General features: G+C 37.4%; 3 protein-coding genes across 3 annotated transcripts; 2 read left to right on the forward strand and 1 right to left on the reverse strand.

The window, feature by feature from the left end:
* Positions 1–1337: 1337 nt before the first annotated feature.
* Positions 1338–26290, forward strand: LOC132261102 (uncharacterized). The gene is made up of 7 exons (XM_059759659.1): positions 1338–1668; positions 1739–2339; positions 24148–24337; positions 24405–24627; positions 25027–25369; positions 25432–25685; positions 26194–26290. The coding sequence occupies exons 1-7, from the start codon at positions 1452–1454 to the stop codon at positions 26211–26213; spliced, it is 1848 nt and encodes a 615-aa protein (XP_059615642.1). The 5' UTR covers positions 1338–1451; the 3' UTR covers positions 26214–26290.
* Positions 2341–20497, reverse strand: LOC132260113 (carbohydrate sulfotransferase 11). The gene is made up of 7 exons (XM_059758050.1): positions 19721–20497; positions 7878–8028; positions 7452–7518; positions 7219–7363; positions 4850–5002; positions 4614–4784; positions 2341–4007 (listed from the first exon to the last, which is right to left on the reverse strand). The coding sequence occupies exons 1-7, from the start codon at positions 19892–19894 to the stop codon at positions 3723–3725; spliced, it is 1146 nt and encodes a 381-aa protein (XP_059614033.1). The 5' UTR covers positions 19895–20497; the 3' UTR covers positions 2341–3722.
* An 8-nt stretch (positions 26291–26298) lies between the features above and the next one.
* Positions 26299–27038, forward strand: LOC132260114 (adenine phosphoribosyltransferase). Its single transcript, XM_059758051.1, has 2 exons — positions 26299–26418; positions 26480–27038. The coding sequence occupies exons 1-2, from the start codon at positions 26327–26329 to the stop codon at positions 26943–26945; spliced, it is 558 nt and encodes a 185-aa protein (XP_059614034.1). The 5' UTR covers positions 26299–26326; the 3' UTR covers positions 26946–27038.
* The last annotated feature ends 662 nt before the right edge of the window (positions 27039–27700 follow it).

Raw genomic sequence — 27700 nt, forward strand, 5'->3', positions numbered from 1 at the left:
GCAATGTTTTTTTTTTGTCTAAATATACATAGAGAAGAAACACGAGTAGCGCATTCACAAGCAAAAGGAGAAAAGAAGAGAAAAAAAACGTGAGAGAGTGAAAAACTTACCAAAATAGAAGAGTAAAAAAAATGAAAAGAAAAGTGAAAACATAGTTAAAGAATTTCTAAATATTACACTCTAAACTTAAGGCAATAAAGATAAACAAATATTCACAACAAGAAGCAAAAAAAAACCCAGATAAAAACCACTTCACAAAGTCTCAATAATGTTTAAAGAAAAAAAAGTATATTAAAGAAAAAAAAATAGAAATGTATTTATTATATAAAAAAAAAGAAGATGATGAAGGAAAACCAGGAAGATTTTACTTGAAAGTGAGAAAAAAGAGGAAAAATCTTAAATGTGTTCATAACAAAAAAAAAACTCAATTGGAAAAGTTAATGGCTTTTTATACAAAGTTGAAGACAAAAAAAAGAGAAGAAAGAGGAAGAAAAATAGAACAGAATGTTTAAAGGAAGAAACTCTCTTGCAAAAACAAAAAGCGTTTTACAATAATAATATTTTCTTTTTTTTTTTATATTTTATACAGTTATTTTCCGCTAATGAGATCCAAAACAAAAAGCAGAAAAAAACAACGGCATTACATTGTAAAGAAGAAGAAGAAGATGATGAAAACCGAGGAAGTTTTTTTTTAAACCCTAAAACTATTGAAGAATAAATGTGTAAAAAAAAGGCAAGAAAATCTATTAGCAAATTAAAAAAATGGGATGGCGATGAGATATATTAAATTATAACATAAATTATTAATTAAACAAAAAAATGGATGGTGAGAAAAAAGAGAGCAAAAAGAGAAAAAAGTTACGTAATTTATAATTTAAAAAAAAAACTAAAACACCAACTCATATCTAATTAACAAAAGAAAAAAAAGTGGAGAAAATGCATAAAAAGAGGAGGAAAAATAGTAATTATATAAACAAAAAATCGGAGGAATTTGAAGTATAAAATAAAGAAGAAAAAAATGCATTAAAGAAGAAGAAGAAGAAGAAGAAGAAGAAGAAAAAGTTTAAGAAAGGAAAAATAGAGAAATTTCATATTAAAATTCGTACAATTTGCGTTAGATGATACAATGGAGATGATTTATAGTTTCTTTTATGTCCTTTAGTTGATAGTTTAATTAAATGTAACCGAAGATAAAGTGGTAAGAACTTCAAAAAATCAGTTAATAAATTTTTTCATGTAAAATTTTCCCTCGATTTTGCAAAAACTCCTTGGCTGACAGTGGCGTCTGTGGCGGCGGGTGTTGGAGTTTCTGTGACGTGCTTGTCGATTCCCGCGCATTGTTTGTTTTCTTTCTACTTTTCCTGTGTTTTCTTGTAGAATTCCGCCCTTCTGTGCAAGTTTAGTGACTCAATTTGGTAAAAGACAGCCTGTTTTCACAGAAAGTGCTGAATATGGATGGTGATGAGAGTGATTTATGTGAGAAACACCTTCCAAAGTGGCTCATCGCAATGGAGGATAAAATTCTTGTGCAGAAGTTTGTTATTCGGCCAAAATGCACATTTTTCGCCATTCTCACTGCTCGTGGACATTACTATGAGGCTTGGGACAGAGAGATCGTCAGGGAATATTGTCTGGATGGCTTGGAAGTGGCTGTAAAACATCCCTTAGGTGTGACTTAACCTCAATGTTTTCCCGGAATATTTGCATAATTTACCTGTTGATTTTCCATCTCTTCCAGTTCCTGCACGAGTTTCCATGCAATTATTCTTCGCATACAGCAAGAGAAAGAGTCGACAAGTCTTTTACCTCATTCAGTGTGACGAGAAGTTGTTTATTGTGGAGAGACTGAAGGATTCTTTAGAGCTCCGGAGGACAGAAGATTTTATCTCATCTGTAAACATTGAAGACAGATCCGGAGAGGGAAATTGCACGGTGAACATCATGAGAACTGATGGAATATCACAAGAGATAGCTTTCCTGGACGAGGATGAGATGGAAAGTGATGAGAAAGAGGATGAATCTTCAGGTTTTCTCCTGCAATGTCTGGAATCGCGCAACAGGAAGCTCGAGAGTGACCTGGAAATGCGCAGAAAGCTCATCCAAGAGGAGTTGCACAAGATCCGCCATGTGGGAAAGTATGGGCCGCCAGAAATGAGCACAGGAGTGAGTTTTTCAGTTTTTCCATGGAGGTTTCTGAAGGGTTTTTCTCACCTAAAGCGCACTTCATTCCAGGCTCCCGATGAGGCTGCGCCGCTGGTGAAGTACGGCGAAGTGTGGCTGAAGCTCCACAATGACAGGATCGTGTTCGGCATTCCCATCTTCAATACAACCTACTCCAGGTAAATTCTCACTCACTTTTATTTCATAGGAATTCAAAGCTCATACAATTCATTCTCACGCACTATTCGTCTATTATTCCTAATTATTCAAACGCTGTGGTTAAACTCGATGAATAATCCAAAAATGTCTACAATTCTTCCCTTCCTCGATTTAATTTTTTAGGTGTATTTAAGATACACTATCACTTTCTGCCTTTTAATTCTACTAATTGTTTCAAATTGCAATGTTTTTTCTAACTTTACGCTTCAAACTTTAACGCTTCAATTTGTTGGTCAATTTCTCTGAATTCTTCATTTACTGCTTCTATCTAAGCTGAATTCTGAGTTAGCAAATAATACAGATTGTAATCTAATCAGAAACACACCTAAAATGCCTAAAATATATACTAACGCGTCGTTGCAACTTTACATATTTCGTATTTCAGTTCGTAAAAGCTACGATTTTTGGGTTGCAACTTTATGCTTTTTTTTGCTAGTGTAAAGTACGAATGAAATACGAACGAGAAGGCGTTGCAAGGCAAAATTGGGAGTTTATTTAATATGAATTTCAGCTGTTAAACGCGAAGAATTTGAAGAAAACGCGTGAGAAATAAAGAGAAACAAAACATATTTATTTAATATACTTGAAAATGCTTTGAAAAGTCAATCAGTTTCATCGGAAAAGGTCGAAGGATGATCGGAAACACATAACCTCAATTTAGTGCATTGAAATGTGCACAAATGACAAGATAAATCAAATAAATTTGTACAAATCAATCTGAAAACGTCATTATTATCAATTTTCTTGATTTTCACGTGTATTTTTCGGCCTGTCTGGCCTTCTTAGAAGATAAATTCCCTACTTTCGTAAATGTTATGAATTGCAATCTTGCAAGGTAGTTTTTACGAATTCATATATTTGACATTTTATTTAAAATATTATGAAAATAAAGTTGCAACGACCTCTAACATAAAGCTTTCAAATGGGGAGGAAAAAAAACATGGGAAACAATGTCGTGTTGATTGTTTTGGGCAAAAATTAAGACCAGCAATAGTAATGTTGAAAGTAACATGTGAAAAGGGGCGAAAATATTGACTTGTTTGCCGCACTTTGTGAAGGTGAACAAAACTCTGAGGAAAAATTCAACGTCTCACTTTTTTTCTGGCTACAATTCTACTCTATATAATTATTCTCTCTCTCTCTTTTTGCAGTTAGACTGTTTTGTGTGTTGACTAGGCCTTTTGTGGTATTTCAAAGTATGCTTACTAAGTTAATAGTTGACCTAAAAGTCCTCTACTTAAACTCTGATGCTTCATCTGATGAGATCAATTGAATCCTTTCACAGACAACGCCTCTATTGTCCTTCTCTCGTCCATCACAGTTGAGGGTGGATGTGCGGGCACTCAGTCGGAGGAATGTGGCCTCAGTGTTGTCTCAGACTTGACCGAAGTGGTGGGAACTGATGGCTTGTCCGTCGTATTGCGATAGAAGTCTCTGATGCTGTAGCCGAACAGCTCGAAATCGTACATGAAGAGCCGATACAATTCCCTCACTTGCTTGTCCGATAGTTCGTTGTAGAAATCCTCGAGCAGGGCGACAGTTTTCTTGCTGCCTTTCCCCGAATTCTTCCACTGAGGCGATACAATGTGACCAATGTTGGCCTTTTCGATGAGATACCGCTGATCCTCCTATGCGGAAAACAGAGATGTAAAGTTTCTTAGTCTTTACAGTGACTACAAAACAAAGTGCCGCGAATTTCCTCGTTAAGCTAGAGGTCTGAAATTTTCCACCAATCTTCCCTCATTAATAAGTAATTTCCATGCCAAGTTTGAAGACATTCGGCCTAATCCTTCATCCCTTTGGGATACTAAAACTGAGGCAAAGCAGTAATCAATCGTCCAACTTAAACAGAATCTGAGTAACATTTCAATTCTCGCTAGTTAAATATGTTTTGGCTTTTAAATGAGGTTCAAATTAATCTTAGGTGTCTTCAGGATAATTATACTGAAGATTTTAATTTTTTATAGGAAAACTATGAAACTATAATGTCTTGTAGCGTAATTTATGGAAATTCGACTTTGGAGCGCAATTGACTGCGTCTTTCAGTAATTTTCCAGATGTTTAACGTGAATTCCGTCATGTCTGCTTCTAAGATCCATTAAGAAATCTTCTTAAAAACCTGTCCAATCTCTAATTAAAACCGCGAGGAACAGATTTCAACAACAATCCCGGAATATTGCACTTCTTCCGTCATGATTCAATGATGAATTCTTGGCTTTTGGGGCAATTCTTACCTCCAGTGTCTCAAATTTAGCGATAACGCTGAAGCGCACTTGGCATGGGGTGCAGAAGTTCGTGACGGGCGTCCAGTGCATGTCCAATTCACGATGACTGTGAAAGGTGTCGATTAGGTAGTCCACGAATTCTGGGAATGTAGGCCATCGCGGTACACGTGAAAATTTGTTCTGCAAATAGGAGAGAGAGATTGTAGGCGAGGTGACAAGAGTGTTGGCATTGATTGGTGACTTACTTTCCTGTATTTTAGAATGATAGTTGTCCCTAATTTGCTGTGGAATGAATTTGGTAGGGCGTTCTGCAGTTTGTCCCGATATGCACTCAGGAGGCGCTCGAAGGGGTGGCGAACGATTAGGAATGACACGGAGTCATTGAGTGACGAAATAAGCTGCAATTGATAATGAATCACTTCATTTATCGATGCATTGAGTGAATTTTAACCCCCCAGCAAAGCAATCCATTCACTCTCTCGCTCTCGCTCTTTCATTGTCAATTTGCCGCCACTCGATTCACCACTGCGATAGGGTTTTGTGTGCAATTTTGCTTGTGTACCTTTTGCCTAAATAAATCATGACTTTACTCCTCATTTGGTCGATCGATGGCAATTCACAATTGCTGTTTGAGGGAGATTCTTACGTGGATTTTGTGGCTTTTGTCGATGGGTTAAAATGATTGTGCAGAACAAGCGTTATTAGAGACTATATGAATAATAGGTGCAAAATCAATAAATGGAGCAATTCTGAGTCACACACAAAAATGTTAAACTTAAAAACATGTTAAGTTAAGCATTCGAAATGAATAAGGAAAAACAGCCCGTGATATTCTCGCTAAAACATTGTGTTTGTGTTTTAAACGCCACCAAAATGTGTAAAAGAGAAAAATGGTGAAATTTGTCAGAATGATTAAAATTCCAGCTCATAATCAGGAAATCCATGATAAAAAGAATTTACTGTAAACATAATTCATGTTCATGCTTGAAAATTAAAGCCACAATTGCAGATTAATCCATCCTTGCAAGATATTTGCAGATTTAAATCTGCACTCATTTGCTCTTTACACATTCTACATTCTTTAAAACAACCTCTCGAAGTTGTGCTAAAATTAAACATTCAGGCAATACAAAATGGTTTAACACATGTTGGCAGAATAGCAAATAACACAAGTGGTGGAATTTTTAACACAAGCGCCAGACTCAGAATAGAAAAGGCGTGTGTTAAGCCAATATAACACAATTTTAACATTTCTCGTGTGACTGAGAATTGCTCCAAAAGTTGATTGTCTGCAAAATGTTTGGGAAATTAGGAAAGATAATATTTTTGCATAAATCAATAGCAATTATTATTAATCCATTTGTGAACATGTATAGCATTTCGATAAGTCCCACATGAGCGCCTTTCATTCATTCTCTGCCATCACTTTATCTCGTGCCGCTCCTGAGCTTGATATGATGGCATTTCAATGATTACGGCGCTAGTGTTCAATGATTAGTCAGCATATGGGTTCGATACAATTTCAATTTGTGTAATTGAGGCATAAATTACACGCAATAATCACACGGATGGTGGAGTTTTCTTCAACACTAATTTGATTACGGATGGCCACAAAACCGCTGTCACAGGTTATAGATATAGACTTTCTTCTATATATATGTGTACAAATTGTTTGGGGAACAAATGGCCCTGATATTATAAGGCATATTTCACGTGGAATAATGAGTCATTATGCAATTAAGGAGGGTTTTGTCTTCATCCTAATTAGATACTGAAATCCGGTCGAAATACTCCTCAATTGGAGACCGTCTTGCGTGGGGGAACATAAAAAGCCGGTGTTGCGTTAAAAGTCACTTAATCCATCGAGGGAATTGACTTTGTAAAGAAATGGAAATTTCTTTATCGGCAATTTTATCAACACCATTTTTATGTGTGTCTCTTTCCGTTCTTATGAAGTGACAGAATTTTGCATAGTGGCGGCAAAATTTACAGTAGCGAAAATTAGCTTAAGACACTGGAGTTAAAAATTCGATATTTCCTTCAATTTTTCAGACATTTACCTTAAGACAAAGAATGATTAGAATTTAATGATCTTTCAAATGGCGTTGAGATCACGGCGATATCTCAATTAGGGGCCGAGATATCGCAAAATGCAGAGAGAAATGCACAAAAGGACAGCGAAAATTAAGTTCACTTCATATTTTGCTCCAAAATAACCACATTAAATCGTGAGTTTGGGATGTCTAGAAGACATTTACATCATAAAACGCCTTGATTTGCACTTGTCAATTTGCTTTTCGTGTGTTTTTAGCTACAGTTTAACGCTTTTGCTCAATTTCTTCATTTCTTTCGCACAACTGCGGCCCAAATTTTGTTCACCGAAATGTTATGAAGTGTAGCTCGCAACTAGGCTTTCTCAAGACACGTGACGCCGCATTATATCGCAGAATTGTAGCGATTTAATCTGACAAAAATACTTCAAGAAACTAAAATTCAATAAGCTAATGATCATCAATCAACTAGTGAAGGCTTTGATAAGATTTTCTATTAGAGAACACCTTAGTTCGTACTTCTGAGCTATTTTGTATATCTGAGATATGAAATAATTATTTACCTCACTTTCCGATGGACGTTTGTACTTTTTCCGCGCCAAAACCAGGGGAACTTCCTTGGACTTCTTGAGGAATTGCGGCGAATATCCGGCCATCAGGTTGAAATTGTACATCCACGATGTGGAGGCGGCCTTGAATACGTTGCACCTGTGTGGGTGGTGAAAATGATTTTCATAGTAATTTTCCAGCCGCAGAGCGGCAATTTTCAAAGTACCACAGAAGATCAAATATTTACCATATAAGCCGATGTTGTTTATTTATAAGGAACTCCCATGAATTTGGCCGATGAAGCGAATCGTTTCCTATTTTGGCAGCATTCACGAGATAATAGATTTTAATTAGATCACAGAATTATTAATAATGTGTGCGGAACATTATGTTAACGCAGGGAGGAAATTGATGGTGGGTTTGTTCTCTGGAGGAGCAAAAGGTGAGGCGTAAGGTTATTTGATGCGACGATGGGAAGAAGGGAATGAAAGAAATTTAAGGATAATACAATTTAGGTTTTTTTCTCTCTTCTCTTTGGATATAATTTTCGTCGACGCGGGATTTTTTTCTCCTTTCACTCCTGTGCGAGGCAAATAATTGCTGAACTTGGATGAGGATTAGAATGAGGCAGGATCGTCTGCGGGTGAAAGGTGATTTCTGCTTGCTCTCCTACCTCTTTTGTCTAATCCGTATTTGGAGCACACCTCAGCCACGCGTTCCACCCTCTTCTGCATTCGCGCCTCCAGCTTCTCCATCTCGTTCGCTGACATGCTCTTCGGTCCGTGCTCCAGAGTGAGTGCCGGATATTGTGTTTCATTGTCATACTTGGATTGCCACATCAAGATGTTCCATTTCGTGGGCGGAAAGTGCGGGGGTGGAAAAAGAAAAACATATATTGCATGATATGTATGATGGAAATTTCATTACGTCTGCAATTTGATATTTAATTTCTGAGAATCTCTGACATGGTTGTGAAGATAAATCGTCGTTGCAACATTACGGAATTCATATTTCAGTTCGTAAAAGCTATCAATTTTGTGTTGCAAATTTACATTGTCATAGTTTGTATTGAAATGAACGAAAAGGCGTTGCAACGCAAAGTTTGGAGTATATTTAATACGAATTTCAGCTATCAGAAAGATATTTGAATGCTGCTATTTTTAGGAAATCAATTAGTTTCCTTGGAAAGAGTCGAAGGATATCCGGAAACACATAACCTCAATTTGGTGCATTAAAATTAGCACAGATAGCCAGAAAAATCCAATAAATATGTATTTAAATACATAAAAACATCATTATTTGCACTTTCGTAAATAATAATGATGAATCATAATCTTGTAGCACATTTTTCCGAATTCATATTTTGACAGTTTATTTTATATGTGATGAAAGTAAAGTTCCAACGACGTCTTAATTTCACAAGTTATTATTATGGCTCTTGTGGGAACTTATTGAATATTTTAGGGTAATTTGCTGTTGATTTTTTAAAGAATTATTTTCTAATATCGCAGTTTTCGCTATTCTGTGATCTCACGAAGCAAAATAATTAATACAGCGGATGTTCATTTCGTTCTTCTGAAAGATTTTTACCTCACAGACTTGTTTTCGGGTTATCAAGCTTTCAGCTTACACGATTAATAACATCGTTCGTCCGTCGAAAGATCTTCTATGCATTCACACGAAATCCCTATTCTTTTATGCTAATTATTCACATTTCTCTGGAGTTTAGTTCAGTGAACTGAAGTTAAGACGGAGATAAATCGGCGACTTTGGACGCTTTATTGCCATCAAATGTATTGAGTGACCAAAGGTTTTTCTTTTCGTGTGCTGGACTCGATAGAATTTACATGATAGAATTGAGATTTTTCGGAAGATTTTGACCTCAGAAACTTGTTCTTCTGGTTATCAAGCCTAAAACTTGAGTGCTGATTTATGTTTATATTTGGGAAATGAGGCGCGTTCAGTGCATCGAACCTCAAATAGTTAGAATACTGGATGGAATTTTGGGAGATTTCTTGGCTCGAATTTTTTTTAGCAAAATTTCATCTTCGTGTTATTATTAATTTTTGCGTGTTGAATAAGGAATAATTAATGGGATTTTGTAATTTGTCAATTTATATGTTGTGTTTCTCTAATTTCGCCCAGCTCAAATATTCTCTCTCTCTCGCTCGGAATTATTTTTAGTGTGTCATCTTTGTGTTGTATAACAAGCAAGAATAGGTGAAATACAATTAAAAATAGATGCGTGATTTATTTTGAGGTGCGAGTTGGGGACAAATGGGAAATATGCTGGCCGTGTTGAGGAATTTTGGGCTCAAGCGAACTAATCTTCTGGTCTTAGTGCTTATCTCACTTCGGGGGATTGCATTTGATGAGGAGTATTGATGTGATATTCTGTATGATCGTAAAGCTGTCAGAAAACTGAAATATCAGACACGTTCTTCCTGTCTTTCGTGGATGAGTTTTTTTCTCTCTCTGTGTGTGTTAAAGGATGAGATGTTGATTGAAAAATTCTCGGGGGAAGTGAAAGAATGGGTGAAGAGAGTCGAGAGGAGCGAGATAAAGTGTCCACTTGGCCCAATTCCAAGTGCGGCGATGTTACGTTTTAGATTGTTTCGGAAACTTATGAGTTGTGGAGGAAAAAAAAGAAGTAAAAAAAAAACGTTGTCGCTCTGAAAGATGTGACAAAAGGTCCCAAAGATCGTCTCTGAATGTGAAGCACAAGTGAAGAATTCGTGCGAGAATTCTCCAAAAGCTGGCGCTCAACCGAAAATACTCACATTCCACTCATGTGAAAATTATGAAAAGTTTGTGTGCGCGCGATGGATGTTTTTTTCTTTCACGAGAAAATAAATGGTGTGGAATTCTTTTCCCTCCCCCAAATATTACAACCATAAATCCACACACACACAATTTGGGGAAGTTTGCGAGATGAATTACATCTTTTCATATGCGCCATAAAAATTGACGAGAAAATTGCTTGGGAGTTTAATTTAACAAGTATGAATATGTGTTTGGGAGATTCTCTACCACCTCAAAATCTCTGCCCCAAACTGGCGGCGGCCCATCAAAATCCCTCCCTTTGAGCAGCACATTTCAAAAGAAGTCTACCTTATGTTTTCTGCAACGCGTGTACTTTCCAAAGGGCAGATAATACAGTCACAAGTGGTGTACAACTCAGAAGAGGTGCTTAAGAAGTGAAAGTATTCAAAGACCTTCAATATTCCTTTCCTGAGTGCTTTTTTTACCGACAAATCATCCCAATTCTTTAGATTTCCTTCGATTTTCACGCAGAAACAAACGTCAAAGTCTTTTTCTAGGTTATGTAACGAATTCCGGGAAGATTTAGTGATTAATTCGGATTCTAAAACACCAATTCTTATGCTTAAATCGCCAAGATCACCAAGCATTGGCAGAATGAAGCTTTTTCATGTTAAAAATGTGTCAAAAATACTGCAAAATGGAATGAAATTGAACATAACCTCAAAAATAGTCATTTAGTCTCCGAAAATGTTCATTTAGAAAAGTTTTTGAACAATTTTGACTCTAAAACAGCAATTTTGAATTCATTGACAAATTACAATAACTGATTTTGTGATATAGAAAGCTCACAAATGGAGTTCTTAAAGATCTTTTGGTGATATTTTGAGGTTATGATCAGAAAAGATATCCAAAAATGCGTTCTCAAGTCGATTCTTGCAAAAATATAAATACAAAACTGAAAAAAAATCAGTAAAATTTGGGGATAAACGTGGAAACAGACTACAAATTTCATGTTCTAGAAGTGTTAGACAAATTTGGAAGTGTTTGAAAGTGGTGTACAGATTGAAGGCATATTATCTCCCCGTTGGTACTTTCGCCCATTCGATGCCGCGAGATGTGCGGGGAAAACTGGCAATCTACATAATATTTTCTCTTATTTAGGCTTGTTGTAAAGTTGAGAGAAAGGTAAAGAGAAAATAGGGGAGGAAGGCAAAACACAGAGAAGAATAAATATCGATTTTTTCTACCTTATTTTGCCTCCTTTGCTCCGCATGAGGATAAATATTAATAATTCCTTTCTCCGCGTGCCTCCTTTTGCCCATATTCAGTTATGAATTTATTCATACATCCTCGCAAAACGTGTGGGAAATGAAAATGTTTAACTTCCGCTGCTTTAGATCACACAGAGATTGTGCAAAGTTGCGAAAATTGTAACTTTCTGTGTGTGGCAAAGAAGATCTGCAACGAAGCATTTTCGGGTGGAATTTCTGCTGATGCTGTTTTAGGGGAAGTTTTGTACAATGAAGAATAAAACTTTGAGACCACATTTTAACAAATAATGGTCTTTCAGTTGTCACAGCAGAACAAATTTTGATCGTTCACACTTTGATAGAAATTTCTATTCACCATTTTCCAGACTTTTGTGTTGTGGGAAATTTCAATATTCCTTCCTCATTCAGAGAGAAACTCTGCCACGCATTTCCCATGATTGTGTATAGAGCTTGAGAGGAGTTTTCTCATTTCCCTCTGTTTGTATTCTGGCTGTTATTGTTATCATATTAAATGGCAAAAGCTTCCACAGAGACTCGCTTTCACTTTGTGCCCAGGATATGAAATTTAATGGAAATTTAGATAGTTCAGTGGGAAATTCAATACTGTAAAGGTTGAATTTTGCCTTCTGACTTCTTCAAGTCGCCCTTATTAAAAGAAAATTCTCAGAAAGCACCTTGAAAAATATTTAATGCCTTTGAGACTTTTTTCCAACTTCAATGTGTTCTCGCTGAAGGAAAAAAAGGACATGAAAAGTCTCTTATTGTGTGACATTTCCCAAGGGTTCTTGTATCGCATCGCCATGCCCAAGTTTTCTCTGTCTCTGCGATGATTTCTAAGATGCCAAGAAGACATTAGAAAATACACAGAGACTGACTGACTTTGCATTGAATTTTAAAAATATACTCGCAAAAGACTGCCGACTGTTTGGAATGTGGTTGTGTTTTTCTCTCCGCGTAGGAGAAATAAATAAATTTTCATAACGTGAAATAAAAATTTTCAATAGTTGACTTGCAGGGGAAGTCAAAAAAAAATAATGAACGGAAGTAATGTTTATTCTATTTATTGATTTAACTTTTGGTCGGATATTCATAAAATTCGCAGTGGAATCGTCATCGTCAGCATAAGAATAAAGCTTTCGCCTTTGGGAGTCACTCGCGATTTGGAACCATTAACTTTGTGATTATTCAATCAAGAAGAAATATAAAAAAAAAATTGCCATGAAGTGGAATACGCACTCCTCAAAGGTCGAATTTGCCTTTGGGAAATACAATCGGAACTTCTTCACGTCTTTCAAGCTTGATCAGCTGATCAACTGCGCGTAAGTCCGCGAAAAGCTTCACACTCGCGCTTAAATTTCCTTTTCTCCTGGCCAGGATCTCAACAGGAAGTGATAAAGTGTGAGAAAGCGTGAGAAGAGAGAGAAAACCACGATAATTTGGCGTCCCCCTCGCCAACTTTGCTGCCCTCTGGTGGCGATATGTGGAGAAAATAATCAAATACTAAAATTTTAGTTAAAAATACTGAAAATATTTGAATTTAATTTGATTTATTTACGCATTTTGCCTGAAAATATTCAAATTTTGATTGTTTTCAAGAATCGCTCTGTGATTTGCTCTTTGGAATCACTGTTGAATAATTGATCGCCCAGTATTAGTTGCAGCCATAAAAATCCTTTTGTGTATTTATCTTTTTGTCTCACTGCAGGGCATTGAAAATATACACTGATGGTTTTCACCATAAATTCTACCAGTGAAATATTGAACGACATAGAAAAATATTTAGAGAATGAAAAATTCTCTATCCCACTTCCACTTATTGAGTGAATTTCATGGCTTACAGCAAAAATTTCAATATTTTATCAAGTGTGGTGCAAAAAAGGTATTTCACTTGAGAAAAACTCCTATAGTTCCAAAAATATTCCGCTCACTCGCAAGCCTTTTGCGGCGCGGTAGTTTACTTCAAATATTTGTTCACGACGTGTATTTTGTGAATTGAAGTTTATTGATAAAACAACATACAGGGAAAAGTGTGGTGTGAGTACGGAAAGTATGTTGATACAGAACAGAATTTCTTCCTCACCATCGATAATAACTCTTTCCACTCTGGCCTATTATGTTGTTTAATTGACGAAAGGGAGCGTGTTGAAGACACGAAAGTAATTAATATTGCAGTGAGAACTTCGGAAAAAAAGAACAACTCTATTTGTCTACGTTGTGTGCGGTGAAATTGGTGGAAGTTTCAATTGAATGGCATGGGAAAATTTCCAAATAAATTTGTGGTGTGTTATCAAAGGTAAATTTGGCAGTTTATCAATTCGCTACCTTGCAGACACGCGCGCGCGCGCGTCTGTGTGCGTATTATTTTGAAGCACATTCGGTTTTTCATGTGAAATGATTTTATATATTATGGCCAGATGTGTCCGCTTAGATTGTCTGAGCCGATATTTATATTCTTTTTATGGTAATCCAATTCGCTTTTTAAAGACAACATCCTTGATTGCAGTGTAGAATTTGCACATGAGATTGTCGTGCAAAAAGGAATCATTGAACTTTATATTGTATCGACGTGTGATGCAATAAAAAGCTTTTGGGGAAAAATCGATGGCAATAATGTAAAAATTTTGACCTAAAAACGTGTGACGGCAATAAAGAATTAATTGCGCTTCGGCTCTATCTTGGAGTGTTTGGAGAATTGATGAGTCGTGAGTCCCGTGGCGGGAAAGTGCGCTTGGAAAAGAGTGTTTGACGTGCAAATGAGACTGGAGAGAGTGAGACAAATATGAAATTTTCCGTATCTGGGGTGAGTTTTAGTGAAAAATCAATATTTGGCAATGTGCGGATGGCAAGAACCTTTCACCACCCTCAAGTTATCCACTCTTGTTCGCCTTCTTTGCTGTTTTTCCCGCAGATGCAATTATGTATGGACTCACGGTGAATTGCACGTTTTGCTCTTGTCTTGTACACAATGGCCTGGACAATTAACTTTTTGCTTATGATGTGGCTCTCTTGATAATTTTCTACTTGTTTTGCCATGCAAACAAGCCTTAAAGTGAGCCAGGACAGAGTGAGGGGTGGGTTTTTAATGATCTTCTCTCGCTCTGTGCTTTTTTCCCCGTGTGGCTCTTTTGAGGGTGGAAAAAGGAATGAATGAATGGAGAAGTGTGTCAATAGCAATTACAGGCGAGAATCTCGTTTTTGCTAATCAATACTTCACCCTTCGCTTCGCACACAATGTGAGCAGACGACGCGCGAGGGTGGCGCTGTCCGCCCCGTGTTTGGGGATGGAAGAATGTGACAAAATTTTCACAAAATTCCCCCAAACAGAAGTGCGAGAGGGCAACATTTCAATGTGCGGAGTGAGGAAACATTTCAACTGCGTGTCATGGACTTTAATGCCATCAAGCATAATTACTCTATGTCGTGTATGTCATGACTTTCTGGGCCCGTGAATTGTGGGTGGGGGTGGCGTTCCTTTCAACAGAGGGGTGGCTTGGAATTCGCTTGCTATTGTTTCTCCCATGCACAGTCAATTTTGGGATGGGAAAGTATTGAATTCTAGCGCAAAATCATGCCTTAATCACTACCCGAAAGAAATATATCTAAAGCCACTGAAGAATCTTGTGAGCTTCTCTACAATCTTCTATCATTGACTTTGACGTTGATTGCGATATGCGGTGTGAGACACCAATGGACTGAATGGCAAATCAATCATTCGCCCTTCAATACCCAACACTATGGACGTGTTTTGTCGTGAGACGAGACAGAGAGAGAGAGAGAGGAAAGCAGAGGAGCTTGTTGGGCAAGAAGGCAGAAAAAAGCGGCAAAGGGAGAGTCCTAAATATGCCATCTTCAGGCGCAAACAGTGAAAATCTGTGGGTGCGAAAAGAGCTTTTTCCTCCACTTGATCGTCTTTCAAATACATACCATTATGCGATGAGGAGATATCCTTCTTCAGTGTGGTGAAAATTCTCCTCTCCCACTCTCTCTCTATATATATGATGGGAAAGTGTGGTAGGATTCTCACAGAGAAAATACGCCTCAGTCGACACTAAACCCCTTTTATCATGCGGCTGATGTGGGTTATTTTTGAAGGGTAATTTCGTGCCTGTTTGCCATGTTTCTGTTGAATTTTACTTCCCCAAGCATAAAGTGCTGCATGTTTAATTAATTTCATTATAACCATTCGATACTTTTTGGTGTTTGTACTTGTCGAAATAATTCCCACACTTTCATAGGATATCGCCTAATTAATATTTTCCACTCATGTTCCTCTGCCGCACTTGAGTTTTTGGGCGTATTATGAATTTTGGTGGCCTCATTTTTGCTGGGCTCAAGTGTGCTAATCATCTTTTTACTCAAGTTGCTTTCGCATTGTAATAAAAAAAAAGTTCTGGATATTTTCCAGGGCAATTTTTCAATCCAGATTTGAATAAAAATAGCCGAAAAAGTATTACTTTCCAAGTAAAATTGCAAAACAATCAAAATTTTAATATTTTCAGGCAAAATACAAAAATAAATCAAATTATATTCAGATTTGTTCGGGATAGTAAATTAAAATTGAATTATTTGTTCGTTATCTCCACATCTGGCCACCAGAGGGCAGCAAAGTCGGCGTGAGGGACGCTAATAACAAAATTGATTAACCAATAATATTGCCAAAGTAAATAATATAAATCACAATTTAAAAAGAAACACGAAAAATCAAGAAATTATTGAATAATCACAAAATTATTGGTATGAAATTGCGAGTAATTTTCTCCTTGGCATTTTCCAACAATTCACATTGAGGAAGTTACAAACAACAAGAGCATAAGATAGGGTTGAAGTTGGTTGAATTTATGACCAGAGAACTTGGTTTATAGTTAAATCAGGTGTATTTAATTATGGTAATGGAGTTTTTTCTCTTATTTCGACCGGAAATCCTTTGCAAATTGAACACAGTCACAAAAATATTGTGACATTAGGGAAATTTTCGTTTAAATCTTCCGCGCCTTGTCAGACATTGATTTGGTCGGATGATTTGTGACGAAATGATAGCGTAATTGGAATGAGAATTAGACCAGATGTTTGGACACTAATTTGAATATAATATGCCGTGATTGGAACACCCTTTATTGGCCAATTTAAACCAACTGAGGCGAAGGCGCGATCCCTTGCATGTCATGATATTCGATTTAAGCCATTGATTTTTGCATTATGAATATTCATATTTCCACTGAAAGCGCGCAGAGTGCAAAGTTTGCCGGCAAGGTTTCTGTACCTTCATCCATATCATTTGAATGACGATGGAAGAATCAAGTGGTGAGAATGACAGTGAACAAGATGTGAATCTGAATTAGTTAAATATGTCTCACTTTATGTGAGCACAGTTCCATCGTAAAGTGTTCTTTCTGCTTTATGACGTTCTTTTGATGATCCTTCACATGTTCGACGTGTTGATTTCTCCTCATGCTTTTACATTTTCTGAATCACGTTTCCATTATTCTGCTCTTTCGCTCTCTCTCTGTTTTTCTCTCTCTTTGCGTGTGGGTGGAAAATTTGCGCAAAATATCGCCATCGTTTTGGTAAAATGAAGAAAGGATTTTCGAAGTTATGTTTACGAGGTGAGAAGGCAATGTGACATAAAATATGCTACTAATGTGGCCCACTGTAATATCCTTCTCGCCAATTAACACACAGTCGCTATCTTGCATTTAATTTCCCTCCGATGGGCAGAATCACGTCCAGGCAGAGAGAGGACATCAGCTGAGCTGGCTGAGGAGGGCAAATTGAAAAAGTTCACGCTTCAGGTGGTGTAGTTTCTTCAGGTGGCAGGAAGACAAATCGCTACAACGTCGTCTCATGCCTGTCCGACCATATCAAATAAAACTCTCCACCCCGAGGGTGTTGGTGAATCCACAGAGGGATGGCAAAACACACACACACACAATAAAAAAAGGACGTGATAAGCAAAGGCCAAGGCTAGCTTATAGTCAGCTGGGCGACGCAACCAACTCGAAATGTGATTTTAAAACAGAAATTTCAAACCTCCACAACGCCAGTAACGGTGGCCACACAACCTTCTATTGTTCTAAATACATGTAGATTTTTGCAAGGGTTTCCAACGAGTCTAAAATCATTATGATCGAACAAGTTCTAGGTCATTTAATATCAAAACTTTAAACCACCATAACTCCGGTTCTATTATTTCAATAAAAAGTTATAACTTGATTTTTAGAGACGTCCTGACCTGGACTACAACATACTAAAATTCTATTAAAATACACAGTCTGGTTTCTAAGATATTTGATTTTAGGTTTTTAAAATTTGCTTTTTCGATTTTAGCGTCCCTAGAGTTGATTATATCAAGTTATGATGTTCAGGCGAAAGATTGGATTTTACGAGATTTATTAAATGTGCTTTAAATTATTCCGATCGGATAATTAGAAGCGGAGTTTTGGCTATTTAAGGTTTCATAATTTGAACCCTAATATCTAGGGTTCGGAAGGATCTAGGTCCTTAATAAGCGGGTCGTTGGAAAGGTCTTGAGACCAATTATAACATACTGAAATTTAGGGTAAATCCATGCCATTCGTCATAATTTGCCTCCCTGATGTCAATTTTGCGACATCAGAGTTTTTGGGCGATTACAAGTAGAGCCGCGCTTCGCCCAACTCAAGAACACACAAAACGCAAAGGTGATTCGTGTGATTTGAAAAAAAGTTTCATAGCTCCGCACATAAAGCTCGGTATAATGAACTTTTATCACTTGCCCTTTCTCACACCGTCAATCTATTTTTCTTCGCTCTCTCGCACTTTTGCACAAGCACAGCCATAAGTTGGAGCTTTTTCTCGTGGGCGTGTGTGTGGAGCGGGAGAATGTTTTTGGGGTGTATGAAATGAATAAAGAGTGGTTTGGAAGGGGGGATGAAATCTCATGGGAATTTGTTCCAAATCGATAAGTTCAAAACTTGATTTATAGACTGTTTACACAAGCAAAATAAGAGGAAAGAGAGAGAGAGAGACGATAAGTTTTGAGTGGAGATGGTTTAACCCTTAGTTTACCTTTATAATGCTTCATTAGGGGGTTGTTCAGTGGGAAAATTGGGTGTTTTCTAATTGTGATTGCTACAATATTCATGAATATTGATGATGAGTCAATAAGTTTGACTTTTAATTAGTCTGAATTCATTGAATTCATGACATGAGGAAGAATTTCAGAGACAGAATTTGACTCATTCTTGAGTAAAATATCATTCTTTCCTTCGTCAAATTTCCCTTTTATTCGAAACCTTGTTGTTCAATAAATGATTACAGAGTGGAAAAGAGGCACAATGACGAACCTCTTTCCATATCGCTGCTTCTCACGCTGTGATTTTTTATTTTGTGGAAAGAAAGGGACTATTCAAGTATAAATAATTACGTGTGTTACAATAAGAGTGGTTATATTTTGCATAAATTTAACCGGCGATGGCATTGTTTATTGTGCCACTGAAAGAATAAGATAGAGTGGAAAAATAGCTATAGTAAAATTGAGTTTCCAATGTTATGTTCAACTTAAATTATGTCTTTAATATTTTCGTATTTGCATTTTAAGCGCGATAGTGGGTGAGCTTTGTGCTGATAATGCCCAGTGTGGAAGTGCAATGGAAGAATGCATAAATTACATTGGGATCAAGGGGGAGATAATACAGCTAAACTGTGTGAGTGCACTTTAGCAGTGCTTTAAACATGTGTTTTCCCTATTTTTCCAACCGCTTTAAGTGTCATAACCTCAAATTAAGAGGTTTTTGACCCATGAAAAACGACATTCTTACTTGTTTACCCTTGAAAACTCACAGAGAAACAGTATTTGAGAAATATTTGAAGCTTCCAGTGGATATTTTGATGTGATTTAATTGTTATTCGCTATTTGGGATGAATTTTTGATCATAACCTAAAAATTACTTTGAGATCTCTAAGTAAATGCTTGAAGAAAACTTATTCGGAATCTTTTAAATCTGTTATAAATCGACAAAGAGCTGAAATTTGCTATTTTTGAGCAGAAAATCAATTAAACAGCTCTTAAAATAGGCAATTTCGTTGCCAGAAACAATTTTTAGAGGTTATGATCAATCTTAGCATAAGATTTACAACAGATTTCATTATTATTTCGCCAATAAATGTAAATTATACAAACTTAGACGTAAGAATGAAAGATTTTGAAGGTTATTTAGTGGCAAAATTTGTGTTAATTTCATAACATAACCTAAAAAATGTGAAGAACAATTCTTTTTCTTCAATTATTGCGTTAATTCTTTGAGGAAAGTAACTTTTGAAAGCATCACAATGCTGTTATTGAAACACTTCCATTCCTTAAATACTTCTATTGAACTGTACACCACTTCTGACCATAATATCTCCCCCTTGCTTTGGAATATCGCATTGCAGTTATGCTAAAATGAGCCACAACACTTTGGAGTGCGCTTAATCTTTTTCGGGTGAATTCTTTCTTGCAACTCACATCGTATGACTTCAGCTTGGTGTACACTTGATCCGTCGACACGAGGTAAACCACCCCGAGCGGCAGGAGGGAAATGGTGGCGAACACGAAGAAGCATTTCTTGACAATGCGACACTGATACCTGTTCGCTTTCATGAATGACCTTTGCACCCCGTGAGGTGTCAATTGGTTCATGAAAATTTCTTCGTTGGATGCTAATTGAGAATTCAGATGTGCGTGCGAAGCTGAATTTTCCTCAGTCGAAGTGTCGTGACATCTGAATTCGGTTGATTTTGGATGTTGGTGTTGTTGTTGTGGAAGACAAGAATTCTCGTGTAAATTCGCAGAGTTTTTCCTTTCTGGTTCATCTAATAGAATGCAATTTGAAGCACCAGAGCACCGTTTATTTTTCTTCTTCACGAGATTGTTACAAGTGAAATCAGCGTGTTTCCATGTGAAGAGATTCTATCTCGCCGCGCGTTCTTAAGGCGAATGTTTGGAGTTGTTAATTTTCACAGATCGATTTTAACAACACGGACTGCCGGTGTGTTTCTCACAAGCAAATAATCATTGAATTGTTTCTCTATCATCAGCGATGGTGGGGAGTCTCTCGGTTTTTTTGTCTTGTGTGTTTGGTCTTCACAGAAGACCACGTAACATTTGTCGGCAATTTAAATGCTCCCAATGAAATTCACTCGGATTGACGTTCCCCCATCAATTTCCAATTATAATCAATTCCACTGATTTGGACTCGAATGTGTTGCACACACAGTCACGGGACTTCAATGTGAACAATAATAGCGAATCTTCACGCAAGAGTCACAACACTGTGCAATTTAGATTCACGTGATTTTCTTCCTCTTCGGGTTTTCCTTGCCACCCTGCCAGGGATTTTCATCGGCGGAGGGTTTTTCTCACATGCACAATAACAAAAAAAAAACCCAACGGAAAATCAATCACGAACAGCAGGTGAAAAGAAAAGAAAAAACCACACGAAAGATTCTCTAAATGTTACAAAATCACAGATATTTTGCGGAAGAGTAATTCCTTGATGATAAAGTAATCTATCTTGCAGACACAAATGGTAAAATGTCGCGTTTGGTCGGCGGATCGTGGAGAACTGAAGTCTGAGTGTATACAAAAATGTTGGGGAACTCGAGTCGCGCCCCGTGTTGGCTCTCTCGCCTCTCTTTGGCTCTCTGCGTGAGCTTTTGCCAATTTTCACAAGTGTGTGGAAAATACAAGAGAGCAAGAGAGCGTGAGAGAGAGAGAGAGAGATTCTCTCTGTGTTTTCATCACGACGACGCAGAAGGTGGACTTTAGTCACGAGACTTTCGTGTTTTCCGCCAATTTCACATGTGGCGAAGAGACTCGGGAAAAAGCTCCATCAATTGAGGGCATAATTATCAATTACAGACAATTAAAGGATTTTCCCAGGTGGGCTTTCTCTAAGGAAATCCAACATATGACTCTATTTGCCACAGTTCCACACTCAATTGACCTTCCTCAGGGGGAAAAAGGCACTTGAGCGTGGAAGTTTTCAATGCGATCAACAGTGTTGACATAAAGGACAATTGGGGGCAAGGATGGTAAATTACGCGTACATTGTGCTACAGAGCAACTTAACTTGTGATCTTCTTAACAAGTGAATCTTTTCATATGAATTCGAAACACTTTCCGTCAACTTCAGAAAAGATGTGACCTTATTTTTCGTTAGAAAACAGAGGAATTTCAACATTTTGTCTGGTTATCATTAAAATTTCATCAAAGTTGAGACCAAAATTTGTAGCCAAAATTTCTCTACTCAATAATGAAGTGCTCAAGTGTTTTCAACGGCGACTTCAGAGGATCAAATGGAATAAGTAATGAAGTATTTGATTGAAGTACGCAAATAGAATAGCTGAACAATTAAAGTGTTGAGACAAAAAATTGAATCATTCATTTGCAATCCTTCTACTAATACGTCAATTAATCAAGTTAAATGACAAATGTTAATTCACGGAAAATGAGAAGACGACGAAAAAAGGCTCTTAAATCAATATTTCTTCTGCCTTTCATTGATGTCAGGCAATATTAGACACACAGTGTTCATCATAAATAATGTGGCATTAGAGATGTAATTTAACAGCACACGACTGGATGTGATGAGAGAAAAAATGTTTGCAATGCAGCCCTCATTGCTGAATGGGTCGATTTAGATGAGGAGCGCATGCTTGGCAATGACACACATCTCGCCACCCTCTCTCGGCCCACCCCGCTTGGGCGCAAAGGGGTAGAAAAGTCTGGTTGGGAGAGAAGTGCACCCCAAAATTCCACTGCAGACGGAAACTTCCTCCACCCCCTCGAGAGGAATCATAAACAATTTGCCGTGGACCGAATTGGGGTAGACTTGGCGCACATAATGTTTGCTATTTACAATTGTGACATTATTGTTGGGACAATAAATTTAAAAAAATATATATAAATATTCCCTAATGGACACATGATCGGTTACTCACACTCTTTCTCTCTCTCTCTTTCACGTGACACTCTGGAGGATGAGGAAAAGAGATGGAAATTTATTAATGTTAATAAATTTTATATATCGTGACAAAATGTTGGGAGTTGATCTTGACAGTGTGAGTGATTTTTTCTCCCTCTTGTTTACTCATGTTCCATTTTTGGGGGGAGGGAGGAGAAGAGCAGAAAGAAGAGCGGAAAATGTGAAATGCGAAGAGGAAGAAGAATTTCAATTATGCAGAAACATTATTACTTAAGGGGAGATTCTTTGCAGGACAAATTGTTGGGGCGAAATTGATAATTTCTCGAGGATGACGTGAATGGCGGAGATGTGCTGTTTTTATGGCCCATCCACCATCTAAATGTGGCGAAATGCGAGGGAGTCGGAGGAGGAATTCATATTTTCTTCGATATTAATGTTTGCTAAATCACCTTTTATGTGATAATTCATTTTTAATGTCAATTTGGACACACATTTTTCACACTCTCCTTCATCACTGTGTCACTGCGTGACGCATAAAGTGTCATAATAAATTGATTTATGATCGGGTGAAGGAATTAAATTAGAAATATATATTGAATGGATTAGGCGATGCTCACCTCAGCCTGTTAAATACATAATTAAGCTTCTTGTTCAAACATCTGCGTTTCCTCAGGATGAGAATGTATTTATTCATGCCTGATTGCAGGGAGGAGAAAAGAAAAACAGTGGGAAAACGTGTGGGAAATGACGTTTCCGCATCCGCTGCTGGAAGTCGATTTGGCAAAAAAGAGTCCCACTTTCCCACTGCTTTCCTTACACTCTCCAACGTTACACACGATACGACACATCGCGCGCTGCTCATAGAGTCGCAATGCAGATTTGAGCTTTTCCCACCACGCGCCATTCATCACTGGGTGGCGGCTTTTTGCCACCCAACGCTCTTCGCTTCCTTCATCTGCGAGCACACACAGGATATAGTGATTTGTTGGCCAAATAAATATTCAAATGGAGATTTACAGTCGCGTGAATTGCGAATCGTGTGCTTTAGCTGGGGATAAATTGCACGCCGATAGTCGAGTGGGTGGTGGGAGGCGATGTGGGAGCGGTCATTAGCTTAATTGATAGACAATTGTGTAGCGGAAACAATTTGCCCAATCGGCAATTCGTAGAATTTGTCTATTGTTAAGCTTTTCCATCGCAATTCTTCTCAATGTGGAGGAAAATTTGTAATATTTGCACTTCACGTGAGAGAACTTTTTTCCCCAAAGGGGAAGATAATACAGCTGAAATCTGTACACCACAATTTGTATGAAGAATCCTTAACATTTCCAGGACTTCAGGTTTCTTGGTTTGCTTAAAACAAGACTGAAATCAACTAATAACTGAAATATGACTAAAATCTAACTAAAATCTGACTATAATCTAACTGAAATCTAACTCAAAACTAACTGATAAACTATGAAACTCACGTTTTCATACAATATTTTATGATTTTTTTCTTCCTTTGATTCCAAAATCCTTTGATTTTAAGAGTTTATTTAAGAATATTGAGGTTATGTTTGACTTTAGCATTGTTTTCTGAAATCACGATTTTAATTGACTAAAAACACGCAATTCTACCAATAAAGTGAAAATACTTTCAATTTAGGCACAAGAAAAATATTGCAAAATTGATATTTAGACAAAAAAATAATTTCTGAGAGTAAAATAATCAAATAGGAAATCAAAGTTGTGAACCAAATATTGCATAAATTGAAGCACTTTAGCTTCCTAAAGCTTTTAATGATCTGTACACCACTTCTGACCACATTTTCTCCCCTTGCTTTGTTCGCTGCAAAAATGTTGGATAGAATTCTGCACGGTGAGAGTTTTTGGGAGCGTTTCTCGACAAATATGAAGTGTTTTTGACATTTTGGAAAGCACATTTAGAATGGTGAAAATTGAATTTTTTCTCTCTGTTTTTCAGACGACGTGTGGCTCTCAATGTGAGGCCTTTGCTGGCAAACAGCCAATTAGATCGCCTCAGCTATGAATTCAAATTGTACAAGATTAGAAACGATTCTTGCACAATTGAGAATTTTGATGAATTCTTCGATTGCGATGAACCTTCGTATGCAAATTCTGTGGATTTTCAGCACGAATGGACACCACTTGAGGTTGTGGAAGTTTTATCGCGAGCTCGGAATGTTTGCAGTTTGCCAATGATTTTCTTCATATCCGCAGGAAAATTGTCTACAGCCGGGATTGCCGGCAATTCTCGTGACTACAACTCAAGTGATGGATTTTTCCAAGTTCTCCCTTTACAAGTTTGCCGTGTATGTTCAGTATGAGATTAAGCATGAGGCGAAAGTGTATCAACTCCAATTTATGGCTGGCGAGGTGGAAATTCCTCTTCAGATTCTCTTTAAGGCAGTGTTCACGATGGAACGCGATGAGAAGAAGTTTTGTGAGTACTTTTCACCTCATGAGCTTTATGTTAGCCTTGATTGTCGTGCGAGTTGTTTGTTTATTTACTCCATTTGAGGATTAAAGTTTTTTCCTTGACACACGCTTTTTTCCTGACACAGAAGCTATGAAAGAAATTATGACAAGTCTATTATTGTGTTTGAGTGTTTTCCATAAAAATTTTAACGCTTCGCATTTTGTGGTTTTGCTGTTAAATTGTCCGCACAGTTTTAAGGAATGAATTGTCGGTTAAGCGAGCGGTCAAAAAGGCTATAAAGGTTTTTTTTTTTAATCGAACATAAGATTCACTGTCATAAAAGAAGTTATCCAACCTTTAACTTGATAAAAGAGCTTTAATAAAACGATTATGATGTTTTTTCTCACTTGCCTCTATTTTCAGTTTATCGCAATCTCTTGGCAATCGCTTCGACTTCTTTGCGCAAAGTCATTCATATGGAGAGTGGAAGTGAGATAAGCTGTCGATTTTACCAATTTTTGATGGACAACTTGAAATTCCATCGTATTGTCGTATCGGAAAACTCAATGAATGAGTCACGAAAGAGCGACGAAGTCTCACATGAGTTGATGGATGTGGACGAGAATGATGATGTGTCGTCGTATTTTATTGGTGGCCAGAAGAGAGCGATTGAGATATTCTATCAGCGAGATGATTTCTTCAGAGGAGGACTGATTAGAGTGCAAGAGATCAATAAATCGAACTTCAAGCTCAAGATTTACATGCGGTATGAATGCCACTTGATCACATTTCCCACAATTTATCGTCTCTTTTTCTCTTTTCCTGCAGAACGGAGAATCATTTAGCGGCGTTTCTGCAAATTATGAAGACGGAATTTGACAAAAACGTTTCATTCAGCGAAGAAAAAGATCCACAAAGTTCTTGTGCACAACTCAGAAGTCTTCTAGATGAGATAAATTCGAAGAAAAAATTGCTGACAGTGCTTCAGGATGAGCAGAAGGATGAGAGAAAATATAGAGAAGCTTTTAAGGAGGTTTTCCACCGGGAATTCAAGACAGATTGCGTCTTCCAAAAAGTCTCTGGTAAGTTTTATTGACTTTGGCGCCAAAATTGATTTCAAGCGGCGAAAAGTGTCTCTGCTATTCGCCGTGTGCTTTTGCTGGGTAAACTTTTCACACATTCAATTCAGTGGATTCTTCAGTTGACTTCTTTCACGTGTGTAAAGCAAAGTATCTGATTCAGATAGAATAGAATTCGAACTTGGATTATTAATTAAAATATTCTTATTGCAAGGGTAAATGGAATGTTAATCAATTGAAACGATTTTATTGCAAAAAGAACAGCATTTTTAACATCATGTTTGAGATTCATATCAATATCTGTGAATTTATGTTGCAAACTATCAAAGCGATGGCAAAACACTGTAAAAAATCATTAAATACCTTGTTAATTGCGGATTTTAAAGGAAAAATGTGTATTTTTACATATTCTTCCTATTTTTCTATACTGAAGTATTTTTGATTATGTGATTTTTTCGAAGATTTCCAAGTCATTTTTCATGCTGAAGTGAAATATAAAATACATTTACAGTGGATAAACGATCAGATTGAATTTGCCGGCTGCTGATGGACTGGAGAATCAGTGGTTGAGAGATAAGAAATGTCATCAGTCACATGGAGAACGTTGAATAATTTACTTGAGGAGATTCAGCTGACCGCGTGAAATGTATTCAGAGGCAGATAAGAAGAATATTGAGCTGATAAAGCGGAATATTGGGGAGTTTCCGGACTTCCCCAAGAAGGGAATTCTCTTCAAGTAAGTGACAAATTTCTGAGAGATTTTGGCAATTTTCCTCTGAGAATTCTCTTGATTTCAGGGACATCTTCACAGCATTGACTTCTGGTGAAGTGTGTCAGGCTGTCAAGGAGCTCTTCTTGTCCTACATCAAGTCCTCTTGTCCAGACGTCGATGCAGTGGTTGGATTGGACGCCAGAGGCTTCCTCTTCTCGCTCATGATCGCCTCTGAGCTGTCAATTGGATGCGTGCCGATCCGGAAGAAGGGAAAACTGCCCGGAGACACATTTTCCGTTGAGTATCAGCTGGAGTACGGCGTGGATGTGTTCCAGCTGCAGAAGGCAGCGCTGAAGCCCGGCCAGAAGGTGGTCGTTGTGGACGACTTGATCGCCACTGGAGGCACTCTGGAGGCGGCAACGCGGCTCGTTGAGCTGGCAGGAGCCGAAGTGGTCCAGTGTGTGGCCATCATGGAGCTGACGCCGCTCAGAGGACGGGACAAACTGCAGAAATACAAAGTACATTCCTTCATTCAGTACGACGAGGATTAAACTGTTGTGCAGTACATTCCGAAAGCCCAAAAGACATTGTTGAAGTGCTCGAAGTATTTAAGGTTTCTATTGAATAAATCTGTTTGTAATGAATTGACCAAAGTGACAAGGGGGAGATAATATGTCTTAAATTTGTACATCACTTCCAAACACTTCCAATACTTGAAGTTTTTAGACTCTTTCAACATCAATTCCCAAATTATAATGAATCTCTTAGATTTTCATTCCATATTTCTGTAAAAATCGACTTAAAAACAAACTTTTGTACATGTTTTTCGGCCATAACCTCAAAATATCACCAAAAGATCTTCAAAAAACTCAGTTTGAAAGCTTTCCAGATCACAAAATCATCTGTTATAATTTGCAAATGGACTAAGAATTGCTGATTCAGAGACAAAATCGTGCAGAAAGGTTTCTAAATGAACATATTTCAAGTTCAAATGTCTATTTTTGAGGTTATGTTCCACTTGATTGCACCTTGCAGTGTTTCTTCGCATGAAAGGTTCAGAAAAGCACTGTTTATTGCATGAAAATGCTTTATTCTGTCAATGACTAGCGATCTTTCCGATAAGAGCATAAGAATTGATGCGAATTATTCACTAAATCTGCCTCTGATTCGTTACATAACCTAGAAAAATATTATTATGCCTGTTTCTGCATGAAAATCGAAGGAAATCCAAAGAATCTTGATGATTTGTCAGCAAAAGAAACACGCAGGAAAGGAATATTGAAGCTTTTTCTACACTTTTACTTCT

This window comes from Phlebotomus argentipes, unplaced genomic scaffold, assembly GCF_947086385.1.
Source record: "Phlebotomus argentipes unplaced genomic scaffold, Phlebotomus argentipes genome assembly scaffold_18, whole genome shotgun sequence".
Taxonomy (NCBI): domain Eukaryota; kingdom Metazoa; phylum Arthropoda; class Insecta; order Diptera; family Psychodidae; genus Phlebotomus; species Phlebotomus argentipes.

Coding starts and splice junctions, on each gene's coding strand:
- LOC132260114 (XM_059758051.1), top strand. CDS start 26,327: ATGTATTCAGAGGCAGATAAGAAGAATATTGAGCTGATAAAGCGGAAT. Junction 26,419..26,479: donor AAGAAGGGAATTCTCTTCAA/GTAAGTGACAAA, acceptor TCTTGATTTCAG/GGACATCTTCACAGCATTGA.
- LOC132261102 (XM_059759659.1), top strand. CDS start 1,452: ATGGATGGTGATGAGAGTGATTTATGTGAGAAACACCTTCCAAAGTGG. Junction 24,338..24,404: donor ACGAATGGACACCACTTGAG/GTTGTGGAAGTT, acceptor TCATATCCGCAG/GAAAATTGTCTACAGCCGGG. Junction 25,686..26,193: donor CGTCTTCCAAAAAGTCTCTG/GTAAGTTTTATT, acceptor ATACATTTACAG/TGGATAAACGATCAGATTGA.
- LOC132260113 (XM_059758050.1), bottom strand. CDS start 19,894: ATGAACCAATTGACACCTCACGGGGTGCAAAGGTCATTCATGAAAGCG. Junction 7,364..7,451: donor AAACAACATCGGCTTATATG/GTAAATATTTGA, acceptor CCACCCACACAG/GTGCAACGTATTCAAGGCCG. Junction 4,785..4,849: donor TCATTCTAAAATACAGGAAA/GTAAGTCACCAA, acceptor TCCTATTTGCAG/AACAAATTTTCACGTGTACC.